Genomic DNA, 16,997 nt, shown 5'->3' with positions numbered 1-16,997 from the left:
GCAATAGACTGCCTAATACAATTATCATTTAAATGATAAGTAAATTTTTACCTAGCATCTCAGACCTCCAGCTCAATATAACTATAAGCAGAATATAATGTTAATTATTTAGAAGGTAGTCTTAAAAACAGTTGTAAATAGTATATATAACACCACTTTTCATGTCTATTTATACAAATCATTAGTCCATTTTTAAAATATATTTTATGAGAATCCAAAGCACAACTGTATCATCTGAGGTCCTTGAGACCAAACCAGAGATCTTCATAAGTTCAAGAAATGCAGTCTAGCTGCCAAGTTGCTTCCTTGGTAGCCTTAATGCATTGGTTTTCTTGGATAGTTCATCTTAGAACAAAGTTCAGCCTAACACTTACCTAAAGTTCCCTAAGCTATAAATTTATTGAGGGTTTTAAAGTTATGATTATATAAAGCAGAGCTAGTTCAGAGAAAGAGTACAAGATAAATGTCAAAGTTAGCATTAAAAATTATTTCCCATCATTGATATGTATCTAGATATTTATTATTTCTTTGGCCTTCAGAAATAAATAATCACTTTTTCCCCCAGTGGAATATCAAATACACATCAAGCTATACTGATGATATAATGAATTTTTTGTACACATCATTCAACTTCAACTGTTAGCTTATATCCAATCTGATATTATTTATATCTCATAATATATCCCTACACATGCATGCACGTGAGTGTATGCACTCATTCCTCTGGCACTCTTTTCTCCACCCATTTCTTGAATTCAATATAATTTTTAAGCAAATCCCATAAATTACAGCATTTAGTTTGCAGATATTCCAATGTGTTCTTTAATGATAACAGGCATAGCCATAATAGTATCGCATCAAGAAATTATCAGTAATTCTTCAGTAATTATGAAGTATTCACTCAATGTTAAATTTCCCAATCTCCTTTTAATGACTGGTTTGTTTTAATACAGCCTTGCTTAAGTCTAGCTAATTTTGGAGTCAGGGATTGAACCTAGGACCTCTTGCATGCAAGCCCTGTACACTACCACTGCACAGTTCCCTGGCAATAACAGTTCATTTTCAGAATTAGAAAAAGACCCACATTATAAAAAAATAAAACAACAAAAAATAACGACCCATATTATATATGTTTGATGAATCTCTTAAGTTCTTTCTTCTCAGTTTATTGTTTTTCCTTACTTCTTTGTGATTTAAGATCTGAGCTTTTTAAATCCCTTCCTTCTACATTTTGTTAATTGCTGTCCCAATAGTGGTGTAGAACATGTTTTTCATTCTCCGCATTTCCAATGAGCTTAAACCTCCAATTATTTTAAGGTTCATAAAACTATTTTATCACTTGCTACAGCTGTTACCTATTAAGTTTGTTTTTGTCGCCTGTTAATGGATTATTTGTGCAACCTTTAAAAGTACCCTTTTCTGATGTTTTTTTTTTATTTTCAAGAATGTTAAAAGTATTAAAATATGAATTTGATCCATGGCACAAAATAAAAAGAAAAAAGACAAAAATATATGAAACATCATAAATTTATTCCATCTTACTGTCTCATGAAAATAAAATATAGGAGTTGCTGTATCGCACCAAAGTAAAAGGCTGGGGTGGAGGGGAGGGTTCAGGTCCTGGAACATGATGGCAGAGGAGGACCTAGTGGGGGTTGAATTTATTATGTGGAAAACTGGGAAATGTTATGCATGTACAAACTATTGTATCTTAGTGTCAACTATAAACCATTAATCCCCCAATAAAGAAATAAAAATAAAATAAAGATTTTTTTAATATTCTACTCTAGGTTGTGCTATACATACCTAGAGTAACTATGTTCTTTTCCTGATTCAGTTCAAGTATTTCAGGAAGCAGTGATGAGCAAAAACTTTGGTTCATATAATACTCACACAACACTAGACAAAGCTAGAATTTTTAAAACCATCTAAAAAATAATTTTTTGGGGGCTGGGCCATGGTGCACCTCATTAAGCACACACATCACCATGCTTAAGGACCTGGGTTTGAGCCCCTGATCCCCACCTGTGGGGCTGGGGGAGGAGAACACTTCACAAATAGTGAAGCAGGTTTACAGGTGTCTATCTCCCTCTCTCCCCCCACCTCAGTTTGTCTCTCTTCTATCAAATAAAAAGTAGAAAGAAAAATAGAAAACTTTTTTTCAAGTTTTAAGATATGATACAACATGAAAATAGTGTGCTTAATAAGATAACCCAGATAAATATTTTATGATTCTACTCATGTGGAAAATATAGAATGGGCAACTTCGTAAAGAAAGAAAATAAATTAAAAGTTGCATGGGCTATTATAGAGAGTGATTACCTAATGACTGCAGGTTTCTGTCTGAGGTCATATTTAAAAAAAAGTGCAACTTCGTAAAGAAAGAAAATAAATTAAAAGTTGCATGGGCTATTATAGAGAGTGATTACCTAATGACTGCAGGTTTCTGTCTGAGGTCATATTTAAAAAAAAGTTTGAAAAATAGCCGTAATGACTACAACATGCGCTTATAATTAATAACACTGAATTGTGTGTGTAAATAGTTAAAATGGCAGTGATAGTTACAAAAAAGATACAATAATTTTTACAAGATAGACTAAACATGGAAAAGGATATTTTATTTTATAATCATTATCCCCCAAGAAATCTTAAATCACTTCATATAATCGAATTTGTATAGATGCAATATCACTTCTTTCCTGAGGGATAATAAGGCCAAAATTTGAGTGCTAACTTTCTTAGAACATATAAATTATCATCTATGCAGATAGACAGAACCAAGGGGCTGTCTTACTGAATGATTTCTCACACATAGTACATGGCAGTTTATAGAACCCTTTTCCATTCCATATTTTATTTTGCAGTGGCTCTAGTACTATTTCTAACTGAATATCATAGAGCTCAGGTTTTGATTTCCAGGTCTGATAGAAGTCTGGATCATCCTGCTGGAACAGCTAACTGCTGCTGTATCCAATTGTCCACGTCAGCATCAGCCACCCACCTTGGATTTACTCTTTGAGCTGCTGAGAGATGTTACCAAAACACCAGGTAAATATTTCTGTCTCTATTTGAGGGGCCTTCTATGTACAACTATTTTTCAGGAGATCATTTCTGTGAATATATTTCACCACTATAACCCTAAGCTTAACACAGAGCTGCATACAGAATATGTGCATGTAAGTAACTATATATTAATATATATACTTTTTAGTTTGTTTTGTTTTATTTTGCTACCAGATTCAACACTGGACCTGGATGCCTGCACAATGAATCCACCACTTCTTGGTGGCATTTTTATGTATTGTTTTAAATAGATAGAAGTTGAGAGGGAATAGAAAGATTAAGAGGGAGAGATAAAGAAAAACACCTCTAGCAATGCTTCACAGCTCATGAAGTTTCCCCCCATAGGTGGGGAACCAGGAGCTTGAATCCAGGTCCTTGCACATGGTTACATGTGTGTCCAACCAGGTGCACCACAGCCCAGCCTCTGAAATACATGCAGTTTTTGGCAGCAACAGTTTGATTATATAAAGTCATAGGTGACAAGATTGGGAAAAAGACATTTAATGGTCACCTAGTACCCTAGTAGTACAGAAAAAGAATGGTCCTTGGGAAATTACTACTTTGGATTTAAGGTTAACTTGCAAACTTAGTCATTGCTATATTAAGATCAAAAAAATTTGTTGGTTTTTTTTTTTTTTTTTTTGGCTTTCACCAATTACCTCCATTGTAGTAAGAGAAGTTTTGTCTTCAACATAATTGATGAAGAATTGAAAATCGGTAGTTTTTAAAATGCATTATAAATTTATATCAATATGTTTTCTGAAAATAACAGAGTGGCTGCTCCCATATTAGGAGTTAAAAGTCTTGTGTTTAGGGCCAGGGAAATAGCTCACTTGAATAATGTGCTTCTTTGCAATGTGCATGGCCCAGGTTTGAGTCTGGCCACCACTACAGTGAAGGAAACTTTAGTGCTATGGCCTCTTTTCACCCTCTCTCTTGCTCTTTCTGCCTGTATCACTCTTTTTAAAAAAAGGTTTCTATTTAAAATTAAATTGTTTGTAGAAGTAATTATATGCCACTATTTCCCTGCTCTGTATCATTTTCTGTTTTCATACTCTTACTATTAAATATGTGTGAAAATCATTTAACCCCAAAATTCTACTCCTCCAGATTGTCTGTGTGTGTTTGTGTTTATTATATACAGATTTGCTGAAACATCTTGAATACAGGAAACAGTGTAAACAGCCATAATTGATTAAGTAGATTATGATGAAAGCATATAAATATTCTACTCATTTAGATAAGTTTTGGTGAAGAATACTTAGTGATATGAATGACTGTTTATAAGGCACTAAAGTATATGTAATATAGAGTACTGCATCAAATCTCAAGCATTTATAAATGTACCCATGTCCATCAGTCCCAAAATTAGAGTGTAAATACATCAAAACATGATTCTTTATTTCTCCATATTCTCATGTTTTCTGTTTATTATAAAAAGGGTGCCTTGCTTTTCTAGTCAGAAGTTTTAAATCCATCAACATTTTCACTAAGATTTTCATTATAGCATTCTCTGTTAAGCAAAATATTTTTTTAAAGATTTTATTTATTTATGAGAAAAATAGGAGAGAGAAAGAACCAGACATCACTCTGGCACATGTGCTGCCGGGGATTGAACTCCGGACTTCATGCTTGAGAGTCCAAGGCCCTGTCACTGCACCACCTCCCGGATGACAAAATATTTCCTGTTAAGGGCAAAAAAATTAATGTTAGGCCAAGGTCTACATTATTTCATTATATGAAAGTAATAAAAAATAAATAAGACTTTTTTTTCTCCCAGTGAGTCACCTACTCCCCAGTGAGTGGTAAGTTCTTTTTCCTTTGCTTTTGAAGGACAGATAATGCCAAGTATCCCTTTTGTGTCAGGACAGTTCCTAAGATAACAATCCTAATACTGATTTTTCTTTTTTAGGACCAGGTTTTGGTATCTATGCAGTTGTTCATCTTCTCCTCCCTGTGATGTCTGTCTGGCTCCGCCGTAGCCATAGAGAACATTCTTACTGGGATGTGGCCTCCGCTAATTTCAAGCATGCCATTGGCTTGTCATGTGAGCTGGTAGTGGAACACATTCAAAGCTTTATCCACTCAGGTATCTATAGTGCCACAGAAACCCATGCTGAATATTTCTTTAATAGACAGCAATAATGTTTTTAAAATGCTTAGAAAATACCTAATCAAATACCAGTGCATGTTTATTTATCCTTGGAATTATTAAAATATAATTGTACAGGGCAGATTTTTTGTGTGTATGGGTAATAGAATTGAAAGGCCATCTTTCTAACAGTGTATTATCAAAAATAAAATTGATAATATCTGATTGAAATTACCTAATAAGATCTAGAATGCCTGTGTACTAGGAGAAGTAATACCTTGAATATCTTTCATATACTTAAAAATACTAATATATATTGCATAATTAAATCCATATCTATATGTATATAAAATTTTTTAAACACCAGAGCGCGCTCAGCTCTGGCTTATGGGTGCGGGGGATTGAGCCTGGAGAGCCTAAGGCATGGAAGTCTTTTGTATAGCCATCATGCCCTAGCCCCATCTTTTTAAATTTTTACAGTATATATTTTGTACATAAGAAATGTCTTTTGTCTCCAGAGTTATTGCTGGGGCTTTGTGCCTAGCAATTCCTCTGCTTCTGACAATTTTTTTAAAATAAGAAGATGAGAAACAAAGAAACCTCAGTACCTCTTATAAAGCTTATAGACTCTCCTATGTGGGCGCAGGGGCTCAAAATCAGGGTCCTTATCTATGATAAAGTGTATGCTCCGCTAGGTAAGCCATCTCCCACCTCTCTAGAATAAAAAAAAATAATAATAAGGTTTTAAAAAATTTTAAATTAGGTCAAGAAGTTGCTCAGCAGGCTAGAGGTAAAGAGAAGTTGTCTTACTATCTATGACACATTTAGATCTTTGAAAAAGAGCCAGGAGATGGCTCATCCAGTAGAGCAGAGCACATACTTGTCCTGGGTTTGAACCTTCTATACTACATGGGAACACTGTGCCCATTATCAAGGGTGTTGTGGTATCTCTCATTCTCTCTCTGAAATTGAATTGAAAAAAAATAAAAAACTGTACACCAGGAGCAGATGAATCATACAGATACAAATCCCCAGCATGCAAAATAAAAAATCTTTGAAAAGGACTGGAAAGGGTCAGGTAGATAATGTGTTGAGGTCAACAGGTGGAAAAGTAGCTGAAGGCAAAATAAATAAATAAAACTATTATCAGCTGTAAGGTTAGTGAAGCAACATTTTTGAAATACAGATTCTTGTTTGTGAGTTTTACTGTAGAAAGATTTGGAAGTTAAATTGCTGCTGAAGCAACATTTTTGAAATACAGATTCTTGTTTGTGAGTTTTACTGTAGAAAGATCTGGAAGTTAAATTGCTGCTGAAGAGGGTGAGGTAAGAGGTTCCCATGTACGAAAGGAAAGAGAAACTAATGAGAAGACTGATCTCAAAGGGCGGGTATAATCATAGATAAGACTATTTGATCTGCAAAAGAGAACATTGATAAAACAAACAGGTATTTCCACTTTTAGGTGATAACTGTATCCTGAGGGGTAGGTATTCTTGCCTAGGTCTTTGCTTTGCACAGCAAGAGGTGTAGTATCCTTTTGGATCATACTAAAAACTGATTTTGTCATCACAAGGAATTTGAAGAAAAAATACAAATGCGCTACTTGAACTGGGCAAATAGAATGTAGTTTTTGGAAACCCGCAAGAGTGGTAGGAGGAAAAATGTCTATTTTCCAGGAGTACTTAATTCAACTCTTAGCAGTAAGGAAACTTTTGTTTTCCCTCTTTCTTATGAATTATTTCTTTACTGGCTAGCTCTCAGATTATATTACACATTCTATTATGCTTACATACTTACACTTTGGAAAACATACATCAACATTTATTTAATCTTGATATACCTAAGCACACTGTTATTTTAATTCTTCTTCCCAGATGTTTGTGTCTCTCTTCATGAGTCGGATTTCCTACTTTTACATTAGATGTGATTTCAATCCATTCCTTTCAGCAGAGTTGACTGAACTGTTGATTGTATTTTTTGCTTTAGATATCAGATATGAGAGCATGATCAACACCATGCTGAAAGACCTCTTTGAATTGCTGGTAGCATGTGTGGCCAAGCCCACAGAAACCATCTCCAGAGTTGGCTGCTCCTGTATTAGGTGAGAAAGGCTCTCCAAAGAACTACATTTTAACTGTGAAATCCAAATCTAAATTATGTTCCATAATAGCAATATTCTTCTGGGGGTTGTATTTTTAGTAAAATGACTGTGTGCTAATTATTCATTCCAGTGTTCAGTCAGTAAATGGTATTCGACTATTCTGGAAGTGATGATGTAAGTCAAGGCCCCACTATCAAGCCTTTTCTAAAGAGCACAACAGAGAGAGGAATAAAACATTAATAGATGCCAAGAAAGGCTGGGAGGGGACTTGACAAGCAGTAGAACAGTAGGAACAAATAAATGCTTGGGGACAAGAATCACAAATGACAAGAAGGGGTTGTAAGGTTTGTTTTATTTGTAGAAGAGTAGTGGAAAAATGGAGCTAAAGTTGAAAAGTTTGTATAGCATATACACAGACTTACATGGAAGTTAAAGTTTTGAACACTGATCTTTGTGTAGTAGGAATCCACTGATATTTTTACATTAAAATGGCATAAAAATAGTATCTTGACAATGGATAATAGAGTGAGACATAATAAATATAGGTCCACAAGGACCTATATTTTTGTGTCAACAGAATATGGAGATTCAAAATCTTAACTTTATTAAGTTTATTTGCTTCTTTGGGTAGGTATGTCCTAGTGACAGCAGGCCCTGTATTCACTGAAGAAATGTGGCGGCTTGCCTGCTGCGCACTGCAAGAAGCTTTCTCTGCCACACTCAAACCAGTGAAGGTAAATGCTCCCAGGAAAGAACCTGGGCACATTCCAGTCTTCCCGAACTCCTGGAGCCTCAACAAATTGTGCATGGTTTCTGCCTGCCTTCTCATAGCTGGCAGTATCACATGAAATATTGTGGGGTGGGGAGTGGGGGTGGTTCTGGACTCATACTTCCATCCCAGACACTTAGATTCCTGATAGGACCTTCAACCATAAACCCAGATGTACCAGTGAACACTTACTGTATTTTCCCCTAGGATCTACTGGGCTGCTTCCACAGCGGCACCGAGAGCTTCAGTGGAGAAGGATGTCAGGTGAGGGTGGCTGCTCCCTCCTCTTCCCCCAGTGCTGAGGCAGAATACTGGCGTATCCGAGCCATGGCTCAGCAGGTAGGATGGGACTTTTGATCTCTGGGGATCCAGAAGTTTGAGAATAATGCCTGGGGTCCTTTCTGAGGCCTCATAGTACCAAGCTGTCTTTCATTCTCTTGGGGGAAGGGAGAATGGAGATCTCCTGGCTCTGACTTCTTGCCAACAGTGACTTTAGCTCAGTAAACAGTCTTATTATTCTCTCATATCTAAATCAAATAGACTCTTTTCTTTACCTACCACTGCACAAGTAGCTTGACTTGATTAGATCCTTATAAGTATTTGCTTAAATGTTATTATAATTGCTAGACTATAAATACCTAAGAATGACAAATTTATGTCTCTCATTTATAAGAATCTAACATTTGAATTAAATGTATTTACCCATGTACCAATGACTTTGTCTCTTTGGGACACATATCAGACATCACAAAACTTGGTTGTGAGCTCCTGAAAATATAAAATATGTCCTCTTTATTTGCCTAGAGTCAAGAATATAAAAGGGCTTTAATAAATAATCATCAAATTGGTGAACTGCTGAATTATAGTTGGTCTTCCACTTGAAATAGCACAAGTTTTCATTGGGCCTTCCCATAAGTTTAAGTAACATGGTAGTGTTGATAGCATAGTAGTTAGCAAAAAGACTTTCATGCCTGAAATACTAATAGTCCCAAGTTCAATCTTCAGCACCACAGAAGCCGAAGTTTACCAGTACTCTAGTAAAATAAATGTTTTATTCCAAGTGGCACTATAATTCTGCCTCTAAAAAATGTGGCATGAGATTTCCACCAGCAGTACAGCTAAGCACTATCACTAAATTCACATAGAATCATAATAGTACAAAATAAAAGATAACAACCATTGACTGGTTTAGCATTCTTTTTTTTTTTTTTTTTTTGGGTAGGACAGAGAGAAATGGAGAGAGGAAGGGAAGACTGAGAGGAAGAGAGAAAGAGAAAGATAGACAGCTGCAGACCTGCTTCACTACTTGTGAAGTGACCTCCCTGCAGGTCAACTGGTTTAGCGTTCTATTGTGTTTTAACAACAGACACATGAACTGTATTTTCAAAAACATTTGCATGGTATGTTTATAATATTAGCAACTTTTATAAATGTTTATATGTACTTTTATATTGAATTAAGTTTGGAAAACTAAAGTGAGGGGTTATGTTCACAATTTTTTTCTCCACAAGATCCACTAAAATTCTTAATAAAATTTCCCCTTAGCACACTGTTACCTGACTGTTACTATAAAGGACTCAGTCATTTTCACACTGTCAGTTGAATTTTCTGACCACATTTATTTCTGAAGGGTTCAGTCTTCCGCAGATCTCCTCAAACCCAAATTCACAATGTCCCAGGACATGAAGCTTGACAGGTCTGAAGGCAGAGCACATCACACTGAAATGTCCATGGCTATTCTTCAGGGTTGGGAAAAAAACATAAATGAAATTCAACAATGAAGAGCTATTCCCAACAGCCTGACCAGGAACCATAATACAGAAATCAATGAGGCTTCTTCTCTGAATGGGAAGACAGAACGTCCTAGATAAGGAATCATTGCATGTGCATAAGTGGTCTTTTCACCTACATCCTACTACACAAACAAGCATCTCAATAACTCAAGTGTAATGAATCTCTTCAGAATATTAATCTTTCTTCCTAAATCTCAAACCTCCCTTCTATATTCATTCTTTGGATAACTGTGAACTTAATAGTCAGGTAGTTCTTACAACTCTTAGAAAGTAATTCCTTAGAAAACACTGATATTTCCAAAGGGAAACAGAAGGTTGTAATATGAAGTGGAATCATTGGGTCAGAGATATGGGGAATTGCCCCGTTGTCTAGTTGGCACTTCCACCATGACTATTGATGGTAACTACAATTTTCTATTAATTTCTGATACTTGTATTGGATAGCATTGAATATCAGGTGGATGTCAAAATCAGAGCAGATTACTTTAAAAACACAGTAACTATTTATTCATAATAAATATTAAATGTCAGTACTTGCTATTTAGAGTATAATGAGTTTTCACATGGTGGTAGTATGAGTAGCTGACACTGCATATTTACTTTTCTGTTCTAATGCTTTGCATATGTAATACAAGCATGATAATACATTCATATTTTATAAAAGCTAGAAGGAGGTGGAAAGAATCAGCACCTTGCTCAGGGCCATCCAACTAATAATCACTGGTAGAGGCAGATTTAGAATGATAAATATGTGAATTGTATATAACATTGTTTATTTATGCAGGTGTTTATGTTGGATACCCAGTGTTCACCAAAAACACCAAACAACTTTGATCATGCTCAGTCCTGTCAGCTCATTATTGAGCTTCCTCCTGATGAGAAGCCAAATGGACACACCAAGAAAAGGTAGGCAGTGGAGAGAATTAACATGTAGGAAGCTTATAAGGGCTTGATTAGTTCTTGCTCATTATAATTTAAGCTTTGACTAAGAATACTAAAAACATTGGTGGAGTTAGCAAAGATCATCATAGAAAACTGCTTACCGGGAGTCGGGCGGTGGCGCAGCGGGTTAAGCGCACGTGGCGCAAATCGCCAGGACCTGCGTAAGGATCCCAGTTCGAGCCCCCGGCTCCCCACCTGCAGGGGCGTCACTTCACAAGCGGTGAAGCAGGTCTGCAGGTGTCTGTCTTTCTCTTCTCTTCTCTGTCTTCCCCTCCTCTCTCCATTTCTCTCTGTCCTATCCAACAACAACGACATTAATAACCACAACAATGTTAAACAACAAGGGCAACAAAAAGGAAAATAAATAAATAAAAAGAAAACTGCTTACCTCTTAACCAAATTTCTCACATAAGTTTTCTTGGACTGCCATAATAAAATACAGAATTGAAAACCTTAAATAACAGGAATTTATTTTCTCACAGCTCTGGAGTCTAGATGTCAGAGATCAAGCTGTCAGCAAAATAGATTTCTCTGAGACTTTCCTCTGTACTATTTCATGTCAAACCTTATTTATTTCATTCAGACCTAATTATTTCTTCTGAGAGTTTGCTCCAGCAATCAAGGAGGAGGCTTAGTAGATAAAGTGCATGTGTGAGGCCTAAAATGTGATACTCGGCATATCATATGCATGAACTATGAAATATTTTTTAAGTAAAAATTGAAAAAAGAAGAAAGGGACAGGTTGGAGTCATCATAGAACAGAATAGATAAGAAAACCTAATGATTACTATACTACTGACTTAAAGATTTGCAAGTGGCAAGGATTTTAATTTTACTTAAAACTTTTAATAGGCAATTAACAGAGGCCATTGGAAAATACATACATACATACATATATATATATATATATATATATATATATTTCTTAAAATTCTTTAAAATTTCTCAACCAAAGGCTGAGGAAGAGACAGCATAAAGGTTATGCAAAAGAATTTCATTCCTGAGGCCCCAGCTTCAATCCTCATTACCACTATAAATCAGAGCTGAGCAGTGCTCTAATCTGTGTCTCTTTATCTCTCTCATTAAAATAATTCTTAGCCAGATTGTACAATTTGAACTGTTGAACTTCAGTATTAAAAAAAATATGGGGCCGTGGGGGTGGCAGGTAGCTAAAATTCTTTAAACACAAAATTTGCATGCTTGAGGTCACAGATTTGATCTCCAGCACTCTCACAACAAATAAACCTCTTTTCTCTTTAAAAATGTTAATTAAAATTGATGGAAGGAAACAGTTGTTTCATCTTATTTTTTTTATATTTATGAGAGAATCAGAGCATCACTGTGATGCCAGGGATTGAACTTGGGACATCATGCTTGAGAAAATAAGCCAATTCAAATTAGTGGAAGTAAACAAATACTGTTATGTTTGAGTACACTTCTATGAAAGAAAGTGTGTCATCTCCCATAGTTTTGCCTGTATTAAGTTTAAGATTTTCACAAGGAAGACCAGAGTATTGCTCAGCTCTGACTAATAGTGATGCTAAAGTTATATCACTTATAGTGATGCTCAGGCTTGAACCTGGGTCATGTATATAACAAAGTAGATGAACTATATTGCTGGTCTTCTATATTAAAATTTTAATGAAGCTTTTCTATTTGCACCTTAAGGGGTTATTGATCATTATTATCAGACAATGCTGCCAAAAGTTTAAAATATACCCTCTGTTTTAAGCATCACATTAAAGTACAAGTTTAGTATACAATTAATTATGCATCTGCCATTTGGAAATGTTTAGTATATAAATATCTTTATGGTAACTTATCTAAGCCAGAAAGCTACTAATTAATTCTTTCTTTTCTTTTTTTTTCATTTGAAGTGTTTCTTTCAGAGAAATTGTGGTGAGCTTATTATCTCATCAAGTATTACTGCAGAACTTATATGATATCTTGTTAGAAGAGTTTGTTAAAGGCCCCTCTCCTGGAGAGGAAAAGATAGTCCAAGTGCCAGAAACCAAGCTGGCTGGCTTCCTCAGATACATATCCATGCAAAACTTGGCAGTCATATTTGACCTGCTGCTGGATTCATACAGGACAGCAAGAGAGTTTGACACCAGCCCTGGGTTGAAGTGCCTGCTGAAGAAAGTGTCTGGTATTGGGGGTGCCGCCAACCTCTACCGCCAGTCTGCTATGAGTTTCAACATTTATTTCCATGCTTTGGTCTGTGCTGTTCTCACCAATCAAGAAACCATAACTGCTGAGCAAGTGAAGAAAGTCCTATTTGAGGATGAGGAGAGAAGCACGGATTCATCTCAACAGTGTTCCTCAGAAGATGAAGACATTTTTGAGGAGACTGCCCAGGTGAGCCCCCCAAGAGGCAAGGAGAAGAGGCAGTGGAGAGCCCGGATGCCCTCACTAAGCGTCCAGCCCATCAGCAATGCAGATTGGGTGTGGCTGGTCAAGAGGCTTCACAAGCTATGTATGGAGCTCTGTAATAACTACATCCAGATGCACCTGGACCTGGAAAGCAGCATGGAGGAAGCACCAATCTTCAAGAGTGACCCATTCTTTATCCTTCCCTCCTTCCAGTCAGAGTCATCTACCCCCTCCACTGGGGGGTTCTCAGGGAAAGGCACACCTTCTGAGGACGACCGAAGTCAGATCCGGGATCACTTGGGCGAATCTCTGAGCCTGAGGGGGGGCAATGGAGAAATATTGCTGCTACCCCTGAGCCCCAAGGTGGAGAAGAAGGATCCCAGTCGAAAGAAAGAGTGGTGGGAGAACGCAGGCAACAGAATCTACACCATGGCAGCAGACAAGACCATCTCAAAACTGATGAGTGAATACAAAAAAAGGAAACAGCAGCACAACCTACCTGCATTTCCCAAAGAGGGAAAAATGGAGAAGAAGGGAGAAACCCTGGGTCCCAGGGGCCCAGACTCCCCAATGCTGCAGCGTCCTCAACACTTGATAGATCAAGGGCAAATGAGGCATTCCTTCAGTGCAGGCCCTGAGCTGCTGAGACAGGAGAAGAGGCCTCGCTCTGGCTCCACTGGCAGCACCCTGAGTGTCTCTGTGAGAGATGCAGAAGCGCAGATCCAGGTAGGTTCCCAGTAACAGGCATGACACCCCCCAGCCACCCACCCACCTCCCACACACGCACACAAAGCATTCCTTCACATCTTGAGGTTGGCAGACTCCAATAAAAGACATAAACCAGCTTACCTCCAAAGATAAGGGACTGAGCCTAAGATAAAGGATGTACCCCGGGCAATGCATCGATGTGAAACTTGAATGGTTTTCATAGATTGTAATATGAATGTGAATTAGAAACCCACCTTGTAAGATGAACTTGAACTGGCATTGAGTCCTGCATTTATCATTTGAAGAAAACTTACAGTAGGTGGCTGAGCAGTAGCTCAGCGGGTTAAGTGCACATGGTGCAAAGCACAAGGACCAGCTTAAGGATCTGGTTTGAGCCTCGGGCTGCCCACCTTCAGGGGGATCACTTCACAAGCGGTGAAGCAGGTCTTCAGGTGTCTTTCTCCCTCTCTGTCTTCCCTTCCTCTCTCAATTTCTCTCTGTCCTATCTAACAATGACAATAGCAATAACAACAACAATAAACAACAAAGCCAAAAAAAGGGAAAAATAGAAAAAGAAAATTTACAGCTATGAAATAGTGTATCACAGGATGATAAAATTCTTATTATGTGGTTATGTCAGTGAGTTATCTTCATCTCTTGTTTTTTCTTTTTATTAAAAATTATTTATCTTTACCAAAACACTACTTAACTCTTTTATTTTTATTTATATTTATTTATATTTTATTTTTTATATTTTATTTATTTTTATTTTTATTTATTGACAAGACCATAGGATAAGAGGGGCACTACTCCACACAATTCCCACCACCAGAACTTCGTATCCAAGCCCCTCCCCTGAAAACTTTACCATTCTTTATCCCTCTGGGAGTATGGACCATTATGGGGTGCAGGGCCATTATGGGGTGCAGAAAGTAGGAGGTCTGGTTTCTGGAATTGCTTCCCCGCTGAACATGGGTATTGATCGGTCAATTCAGACTCCCAGCCTGTCTCTCTCTTTCCCTAGTGGGGTTGGGATCTGTGGATGTAAGGCTCCAGGACACCAAGTGGGGTCATCTTCCCAGTGAAGTCAGGTTGACAGCATGATAGTATCTGAAACCTGGCAGCTGAAAAAAAGTTAAGATATAATCAGAAGAAAATGTTGACTAATCGTGAGCCTAAAGGCTGGAATATTGCAGATGAAGATTTGGGGTCTCCATTTTGGAAGATATCTATCGAGTGCTCAATGAGAAGGCTTTCAGCCAAGACTACTGTATCCTGCTAGACTGTTATTCATACTAGAAGGAGGCATAAAAATCTTCTCAAGACAAGCAACAGTTGAAAGAATCAACTATCACCCAAGCCTGCCCTGCAAAAAGTTTTGAAATATCTCCTGTAAACAACCAGATCATCATAAACATGCCATATATCACAACACTCTTAACTCACTTAGAAATCTGAACTAGCTCAGTTACCACAGATACCCTCACATTGTAATGGATGTGTGACCATTTGATTAATTGCTGAAATAGCAGTTGTTTAGGCTGTATCTCAGAATTACTGACCCAGTAAGAAAAGTACAAGACTCAGGAATCAGTAATTTGACAAACTTTCAAAAGGATCCTAAAGCAAAGAGCCCATGAAATACTCAGAAGTTATTCTAGGAAGTTTTAACTTTTCCTAATAGTTTAATAATCTGGCTTAAGAATTTGTTGAATTTCTTCCTCTGGTAGGCCAATAATGCATATATTATTTCTTTTTTTAAATTTTTTTAATTTTCTTTATTTTCCCATTTGTTGCCCTTGTTGTTTTTATTGTTGTTGTAAATATTATTGTTGTCATCATTGTTGGATAGGACAGAGAGAAATGGAGAGAGAGGGGGAAGACAGAGAGGGGGAGAGAAAAACAGACACCTGCAGACCTGCTTCACCGCTTGTGGAGCGACTCCCCTGCAGGTGGGGAGCCGGGGCTTGAACCGGGATCCTTACGCTGGTCCTTGCGCTTTGCGCCACGTGCGCTTAACCCGCTGCGCTACCGCCCAACTCCCTACATATATTATTTCTTTTGAAGTTATCCCATATGTCTCTGTTGTTATTTTCAGTATCTCTTTATCTCTTTTGAGATCTCTTATTTCTTTCTTAGTTTTCTCTAATTTGTCCTCAATCTTGCTAATTCTGTTTTCTGCCTCATTTATTCTATTCTCTCTCTCCCCTCTGGTGTTTTCTGTAGCTCATCTATTTTGTTACCCTGTTCTGACACTATTAGCTTGTTCATCTAGTTGTGTTCTTAGCTCAGCTATTTCAGCTTTCAGCTAATTGCCTCAAGATAGTGCTTTCTTTCAGAGTTTCACTTGTTGTTGCTGCATTTCTGATGACAATTCTTTCAAACTCTTTCCTCACTCCTGTGACTAATTATTCAATTAGCACTTAGCACTTAGATATTGATCTTATTATTCTGTGCTTCTACCTTTGGGGGGTGGATTTTAGCTGGACTTTTGTCCTGGTTCATTTCTCCAATGTTTCTCCTTGGTTTAACCATTATTACAGTGTGGTATGAAGTGCTTCTCTCAGTACTTTTTTTAGTCCACTGATTACTCTTGCCTGGATTGACTTGTATCTAAGTAAGGTAAAGAGTTCAGTTGTGGAAGTTAAGAGTTGTTTCAATGTTATCTCAATCCCTGAGTTGAAGCACCATGGCTGTTAAAGCCTCTCTTGTTCTTCTTCTTCCCTATGGTATCCTGAGGACTTTTTACATATAAGTAGGTTTTTTTTAGCTTAATCACTCACTCTTGACCAAGAGATAAAGCAGGGTGGGAGAGAGATAGTACAGTGGTTATGCAAAGAAACTCCCACACCCCAAGGATCCAACGCTCCAGGCTCAATTTAGCTTCTCTGCCGGTAGCCAGAGCCAAGCCTGGCAGCCTGCTGGGCCCTGTGAGTTTCTAAACAAGTCCCATTTATAGTCTGTAGGTTCTGAGGAAATTATTCACCATGTTCTCATCAGGAGAACAATGTGGAAAGGCCCCCACTATACAGCCCCACTGCTAGGTCACCAAGGTGTAGATCTCCTGAGTTTCCTGGTCAGTTCTCTGCAACCCCCCCCCCCCCCCCCATGTCAGCACAGGGCTTCCCCTCTGCTTCTCCAGCCTCTGAGGGCAGT

General features: G+C 37.5%; 1 protein-coding gene across 5 annotated transcripts in view; it reads left to right on the top strand.

The window, feature by feature from the left end:
• Window positions 1–16,997, top strand: part of ARFGEF3 (ARFGEF family member 3) — a 133,824-nt gene that overhangs the window by 112,804 nt on the left and 4,023 nt on the right. For all 5 annotated transcript variants that reach the window (XM_060190386.1, XM_060190384.1, XM_060190383.1 and 2 more), the window contains 7 exons: window positions 2,920–3,048; window positions 4,976–5,152; window positions 7,142–7,256; window positions 7,888–7,990; window positions 8,233–8,364; window positions 10,603–10,724; window positions 12,638–13,859. In XM_060190386.1, the coding sequence (XP_060046369.1) occupies window positions 2,920–3,048; window positions 4,976–5,152; window positions 7,142–7,256; window positions 7,888–7,990; window positions 8,233–8,364; window positions 10,603–10,724; window positions 12,638–13,859 (2,000 nt within the window). The remainder of the gene's footprint in view (window positions 1–2,919; window positions 3,049–4,975; window positions 5,153–7,141; window positions 7,257–7,887; window positions 7,991–8,232; window positions 8,365–10,602; window positions 10,725–12,637; window positions 13,860–16,997) is intronic.

This window comes from Erinaceus europaeus, chromosome 4 (genome assembly GCF_950295315.1).
Source record: "Erinaceus europaeus chromosome 4, mEriEur2.1, whole genome shotgun sequence".
Lineage (NCBI taxonomy): Eukaryota > Metazoa > Chordata > Mammalia > Eulipotyphla > Erinaceidae > Erinaceus > Erinaceus europaeus.
This window is presented reverse-complemented; position numbering and strand designations above follow the sequence as displayed.